General features: G+C 34.2%; 1 protein-coding gene across 20 annotated transcripts; it reads right to left on the bottom strand.

Moving 5' to 3' along the window:
* Nucleotides 1-890: 890 nt before the first annotated feature.
* LOC136226013 (uncharacterized) lies at nt 891-6,471 on the bottom strand. Of its 20 annotated transcripts, none has more exons than XR_010687432.1 (12): nt 6,313-6,454; nt 3,757-3,857; nt 3,601-3,661; nt 2,857-2,933; nt 2,684-2,769; nt 2,344-2,434; nt 2,100-2,250; nt 1,916-1,991; nt 1,583-1,795; nt 1,479-1,506; nt 1,324-1,383; nt 891-1,249 (listed from the first exon to the last, which is right to left on the bottom strand). XR_010687432.1 is itself a non-coding variant. In XM_066014273.1 (11 exons), the coding sequence occupies exons 6-9, from the start codon at nt 2,230-2,232 to the stop codon at nt 1,482-1,484; spliced, it is 447 nt and encodes a 148-aa protein (XP_065870345.1). In that variant the 5' UTR covers nt 2,233-2,250; nt 2,344-2,434; nt 2,684-2,769; nt 2,857-2,933; nt 3,601-3,661; nt 6,313-6,471; the 3' UTR covers nt 891-1,249; nt 1,324-1,358; nt 1,479-1,481. The 20 variants fall into 20 exon arrangements, 1 of the variants encoding a protein (XP_065870345.1); XR_010687435.1 differs by having other exon boundaries at nt 2,857-2,917; XR_010687428.1 differs by lacking the exon at nt 3,757-3,857 and having other exon boundaries at nt 2,680-2,769; nt 6,313-6,471.
* Between the last annotated feature and the right edge of the window lie 998 nt (nt 6,472-7,469).

Below are 7,469 nucleotides of genomic sequence, written 5' to 3'. Positions count from 1 at the left end.
ATTTTTTACACAATATCAATTAATATTAAAACATTCTATTTTCGAGATACCTCAACAGTTATTTCATATTAAAACGTTAGTTTTATTTCATTCTCTCTCTAGATTGATCATTGTTAAGATTAGCTTGTCCAAATCTCATTTTGCGCTGCCACGCAAATAATAAGGGACTAATCATGTCAAATTAAGTAACTTCAAATAGATAATGAGATAAGTTCAAATGCAATGACATATTTAGGGGTCAGAGAAAGTTAATATTTAGAGAGCAAAAAATGATGATTTTGAAAAATAAAAATTGTTATTCCATAGTAAATGTGATAGTTAACAAGTTTAATTCTTGAAAATTCTCATTTTGATATCATTATCGGTCAAATTTGTCAAATGCAATAAAAAATAAATCTTTTGCAAACCACCAAATTACATTTGCAAGAAAAAATAATATAAGTATCACTAGTACAGAAATGGTATATAGCCACGGTCGTTTACCGTCATTAGCCACGATTGTACGACCGTGGCCAAAAGGGAGCGTGACAAATGCTTAGCGTCTTTAACCACGATTGTTCGACCGTGGCCAAAAGGGCATTAAGGTTGGTTTTCACATATAACCAACTGCAATGCCCTATGTTTTGGCCACGGTTGTTATGAAAAACCGTGGCTAGAGGGGTCTTTAGCCACGGTCTTTCGTAACAACCCACTCCAATACTCTAATCATTGGAGTCGGTTGTTTTGCAACCGTGGCTAAAGTTAACAACCGACACTAATGTTATTGTTTTAAGCAATTTTACAGCAGTAGGTTCAAATTGAACCTGCTCTATTTGTAATTAACGGTAAACGAAATTAATTACTCTCAGTTGTTTACCGAGATTGAACCTGTTGTATTACTGAAACATTAATTAAATCTTGAATAAGCAAAATGATCGTGCAAACACTATTATCACAAATTTTCTAAATAGAGTTGTTTATAATTAGTAAACCTGAAACACCAATTATATGCATAGATAACCAAGTTTGTGTGATGCACGAATACAATGAAACCTTTACTCTATTCAACTAATATATCCTCTTATCCTGCCTATCTCTTGCTTTTCAAGATCAAGTGTTGTAGTAGTTTAGCAAATACGTTAAGAGTATGTCAGCAAGCATAGGCATTATTAACGCATCAACTTAATAGCATTCTAGCTCCTGATGTGCCCAAAATGAAAGGTTGCACACCCCAAAGGAGAAAACGTCCAGGGCAGAGCCATAATGAAATCTGCAAATACAAGAAAATGGTTCAGATAAGGGTTAAATGTGGCAAACAACAAGCATCTAAGGGAATCAACTTACAAGTCTTTTTTCCTTTGCTGCAGGTAACCAAGCAGCTGCAACAAAATCATCATACACCACCTTAAAAGGCAAGAAGAAGAAGAGTTAAGATAAAAGTTACCAAATTGATGAACTAATCAAAATAGTGCTGGCATAAATTAATAAAACAGGCTAACCTGTTAGAATTGTCCATGCTTTAGTTTCCTGTGAAGAATATCAAAATAAATTCTCAGCACACGCTCACTTGAATCCTATAAAATGGTTATTTATCAATTCTCACCATGTGTAAATTTCTTCCCATTGTTGCTCAAGTGTCATTTTGTATAATATTGACCGTCTCATTTGCTCCCTAAGCCTTGCATTTTCTCTTATAAACACAGAAGGGCAATACCATGTTCCTATAATAACTGAAGGTGATTTCTTGGTAGAGATTGCGAAGTCAAAACTAGGTAGTTGAGATTGGCTCTGCTGCAAGTGCAGAAGGCTGGTTTCTGTACAAGGAAAGAGGCCTTGTCACATGCATTCCTTGATACTTCTATGTCAATCACATAGTAAAACATAATTAGAAACCAGTTTTTTTTTAAGAATTGTATCTGTATTTGGATGCTTTCCTAATGGTGTTGCATTTGCAAAGAAAGCTCCTTTCTCTGGTTTGAATTGATTGAGATTCTCCAAAGACTGAGCTTCACCTGAAACAACATCTGACAGGCCCTTGGTTCTCTTTTCAGATGATAGAAAAAAAGTTAGATGATTTAGTTTCTTAATATACTAATTAATAGTTGATGACACGTACATACCTAAATCAATGTAAAAAATGATATTGTGGGCTCCTCTACTTTTCCCACCAAATGCAAGTGCTCTTCCTGCTCCTCCCACGCCAGCCAGCACAAAGTCTTCCATATAGTGGAGAATTGAAGGATTCTCTGTCATTATTGTTATGTCCGTGTTCTGTAATAAAATATGACAAATATGTATGGCTGCGATCGACTTCAAAAAGCTCGAAATGTTTTCAATGTTGAAGAGATTAGTTGATTTTTCTACCTTTCAAAACGTCCTTGATAGCAGTTATCGAAGCCTCACAATCAGTATTATAATCTATCAGCTTTCCATCGTTATTAATAGCACCTCTGAACTGATGAAACACGACCCAAATTAGACATAAGACAATAGCATGAAGATCAAAGTCAACCTTAGCTAGAGACCAAACAATAAAGGTTATTAAAACTTATGGCAATTCCTGAACCTACAAAAAATTAAGGGAATAATTGAATCAATGCAACCATCAATTAACCATTGAAGATATGATGAGCTAAACACCAAAGGTATCTATTTACTTAAATAAAATAAGAATTTTTCAGAAAGGAATAAAGAACAGACCTACCTCACCAAGGTTACAGATAATGAACATAAAATGGGTTCTTCCACCCCATTACATAAATGGGAACAACAATCCACTTGGAACAATGCCTTACATTTTGAATAATTAAAAACATTATTAGCTTAGCCTAATTAAAAATTATCCAAGATCTTATCCAAAATCAAATGGAAACTTACCTAGCCTCCATGTATTACTTCCAAAAGTGCAGCAATTCGTGGGATTTGAAGGACTTTAATGCTTAAAAAGAAAAAATCTGTAATTAGAAACAGAGATAAGATTTCATGGGATTTCAAGGTCACTTATAAATTAATATAAGCCATGCCATCAATAATTTTAGACTTAAATATCACTTAAACAAACACTTAGATGAAAAGATCAACCAAAATTTTAGATTTAAATTTCAAGGTCATTTTTAGACTCTTCTAACTTTTCGATTGCTAATAGGAAGTAGGGATGTATTCATTTAGCAGCAAAATATGGAAGCTGGAATCGGACAGTTCACACAGGATTCAGAAACAGAATTCTTTAACACAGTATATCCACTTTAAAGAGTGACAAACAAAAACCATATCAAACCTTGGGCAAGTTCTCAATGTGCACATGATTGTATCCAAAAAACATATTCATTCGCCTATGCTTTAACATAGTCAAATGTAATTAAGAGTAAACATATTCATTTGACTCCATTTGCAGCAAACGTTCTCCCTCTTCTACTACCACCTATAGCCTAAAAAAGAGCTATGGTATCTGCCATGAGATAAGATTTGACCAATTTTGGAATGTAGAATGATAAGGGTAAATTTGATCTTCCTCAATAATCTTAGGGGGGAAATTGACCCTTATTCCGTTACATGTGTTAAAATTTTAAGTATATAATGACTAAAATGTGCAAAGTATATAGGCAAAACTTTGATATTTACCTTTCCTTAGGTTTTTCCAAAAATTGAGCCAATGATGCTTTCCGAACTTGAGGTACAGCCACTGCAAAATACAAAAATTCTCTTCTTAAAATACGAAATTTTTCTCTTGTTAAAATGATATCAAATGCATTATCAAAGTTTCAAATGACTCTCAACCTATGCCACGCCTGATGGAATCAGATTTGCTGATCCTGTTCCTGCTGAACTAACTGATTTAGGTGGTTCTGCTTTATCGGTTGCAGATACCAAAGCTCCAACTTAAAAGCAATATATACCAATCTCAATTCCAAAGAATAATTGAGTCATTTAAATGTAAATCACCATTAACTACTTGCAAATTTAAGGAACATATCAGCTATTGACAATCTCTCCCATACTTAGAAACTGCAATCTTGGTTGAAAGTAGTGTCTTAATACATAATTTATGAGCTAATGTGAAATCAGTTTCAGGAATAAGTAGACTTAGATGCTAATTTTCCGCAAAACACATAGCTCTATTCACATGTGCAGATATTACATGATCAACAGCCGATTTAGCTTCAAAATATACTAACCAAAAATATAACATTTAGCTCTTGCTCTAGTCCTCCTATATGGGTGGACTTACTGCCCTCCCCTTTGTTCTAATTACCAATGAATTCATTCTAGTTTAAAAGAAAGAAAAAGCATTATTGAGGTCTAGGTTTCATCAAAGGACATTCTACAATATCTACTCCATGGACAATGTTGGAGATTATTATGGATAATTATTAGACTTGTTCAGTGTGAAGTCAGCCTAAAGGAAGCAAATTGTGTTGTCATCAAAGGATTGGATAGAGATACTTCTGAACCAGAAATTCTAGAAGTTCTTAAAAGGACCACAAATAGGAGAATTTTGGATGTATTTCTGATTAGAGGGGATGCTGTAAATAATCCTCCTCTTGGTGCTTGTGAAGAAGCTATTCGCAAGGACATTGCTCCATTCATGCCAAACGAGGCACCCCTGAGTAATTATTGTCATGTTCAAGTCTTCCCCCCTGAGCCAAAGGATAGTTTCATGAAGGCCGAGGTCACTTTTGATGGAAGACTTCATTTGGAGGCAGCAAAAGCATTACAACATATTCAAGGGAAGGTTCTTGCTTGTTGTTTCTCATGGCAGAAAATACAATGTCATCAGGTGTTCCATAGTTCTGTATCATGTCCTGCTTCTGTTTATCCATTCATTGAGAGGCAGCTTAAATTGTTAGTCCGTAAGTTTGCAAACCGACCTGGTGTATATTGCATTTTGAAATGGAATTGGAATGGCTTGTATAGAGTTAAGATCTCAGCTAATGCAACAAGGACAGTGGCAGAGTTGAGGTGTCCCCTGAAGCAGCTAGTGAATGGAAAAATGTTGGATCATGTTAGCCTCACCCCAACAATTCTCCAGCTTCTCTACTCCAGAGATGAAAAATCAATTATGAAGTCACTGCATCAACAACTGGGAACTTACATTTTATTTGATAGGCATAACATCTGTGTTAGGATCTATGGTTCAGAGAACAAAGTTGCTCTTGCTGAAAAGAAGTTGGGGGAATCTCTTTTGCCTCTCAATAATAACAAGTCTAATAATTATCCATAATAATCTCCAACAGATAAGAGCCTTAATCACGATCATATCTAATTGTCAATAATCATGTACTTGCAAATTTAAAGAACATATCAGCTATTGACAATCTCTCCCATACTTAGAAACTGCAATCTTGGTTGAAAGTAGTGTCTTAATACATAATTTATGAGCTAATATGAAATCAGTTTCAGGAACAAGTAGACTTTTTTTTTTTTTTTTGAAACAAGGAACGGGTAGACTTAAATGCTAATTTTCCACAAAACACATAGCTCTATTCACATCTGCAGATATTACATGATGAAGTACTTACTAGGAAGCTGAATCTATAACTAAGCTTTCCAATAACTACTTGCTACACATAAAAACAGATAAACACTAGAAAATTGTTCAAGCACATACATTTATTTTATTTTATTTTCACAGAAAAACCAATCAGAAATTCAATATTGCAAGGCTAACTGTTGAGAACACTCAAGATATTTCTTTCGATTTTGTCGGAGCCATCCCTCCGAGGAAAGTTAGGCTTGTCGACTATTTCAGGGAGAAATACAATAAGGATATTGAGTTAAAACACATTCCATGCTTAGATTTGGGGAAAAACAAGAAGATGAATTATGTTCCTATGGAGTTCTGCATCATAGCTACAGGGAAGAAGTTCCCGAAGGAGAATTTGGATTGATACTCAACTGAGAAGTTAAGGAGGATTTCATTAGCTTATCCCAAGGCTAGGGAGGGCACAATATATGACATGCTAGGATAAAAAATCGGAAGAAATCTCAACTCTTTTCTAATGTTTTCATTCTTATCACCTATTTGGTACTTATAATTCTGCATTTTATCCTGGCAGAGGAGACATTACTAGCAATTTCGGAATTGAAGAGTAGTCAAGAAGATTGAAGAGTAGTCAAGACACAAATTGAAACAAGAAATTAAAGAAAGTAATAAAAGAGAGAAGTATGCAATTATAACAAAATCCACAAGAACGAACATGAACCCAGAAGACCGAAACCAACAAAATCCAGAAGAACCAACACTAACCCGGAACGGAACCCAGAAGTTCGAACAAAATCATAAAGCAACGAAGAACATAGAATACAAAATCCATAAATCAAACTCACGCTAACCTCTTTTCTATTGCTTTTGCCACAATGAAACACGAACGAAACCAGTGGATGAAACTTCAAACCGAGCTAAGGAGAGGAAGGAAGAGAAGGCTGCTAGGTTGCGCAAAGGAGAGTAGAAGAAAGGAGGAGCACGATATTAGAGTCGGTTATTTAATTAACCGACTCTAATGAGGAATTGGTGTCGGTTTTCAGTTGAACCGACCCAATTAATCAAATAATTGGCAGCAAATTAACCCAGTAATTGACCGATCCTAATAACATATTTATTTGAGTCGGTTTTTTAAATAACCGACTCTAATTACCTGTACCCACGGTTTTTTAAATAACCGTAGCCAATAAGGCGTGGCCGTAGGCTATTTCTGTACTATTGAGTTTCACATCATTCAGATATGAAATATGGTTAACTTGATCATAAATAATAAATTCATAATTAAATTGACTTTTAAACTAACTATATAGTAATTTACTATTATTCGGTATGTTAACCTGTGACTTCGGGCAATTAAAAGTATTTTCTATTACCTTGGATTAAGATAAAAATCATTATTATCAATTTAATCTTTTTGATTTCGGTATATGGTAACTTTATTAATTGGTGAAATTTTGATATAAAAGCTATTATTGAACTTTATCTACAAGCTTAACCTTTTGGTTTAGTTAGTTACTTAACCTCGTATGAGAAATAACATTTTTGTTTTTTTACTTAAACAAAAATAACTTTTTGTTATAATAATAAAGGTTATGTTTCTTTATGTAATGAGCCATTGAATTATTACACCTTATCAAATATGAATAATATTTATTTATATTAATTAACTATTACAACTTATACATAACATATATATAATTGTAAAATTAAAGCAACCCTGGAATATATGGCACGCCAAGATTAGGTAACCATATTCCTCCATTCAGAAATGTAGACACGGTAAATTTTTCTGCAGTCCTTTTGTTTATAACATGATGTATTTCAGGCCATTTCGCTCGATTGTTCACAACTGCTCCTTCCCCTGAATTCTCAAATTCTGCATAAAACATTGTTTTTCCATGATGTTTGCCAGGCCAATCCAACCAACCTGTTGGATTTATCACTGATGTCATATAGGATTTCATAAACACAGTTATAGATCCATTTTTCCATGGTCGACCTAAATAAG

Source organism: Euphorbia lathyris, chromosome 4, assembly GCF_963576675.1.
Source record: "Euphorbia lathyris chromosome 4, ddEupLath1.1, whole genome shotgun sequence".
Taxonomy (NCBI): Eukaryota; Viridiplantae; Streptophyta; class Magnoliopsida; order Malpighiales; family Euphorbiaceae; genus Euphorbia; species Euphorbia lathyris.
This window is presented reverse-complemented; position numbering and strand designations above follow the sequence as displayed.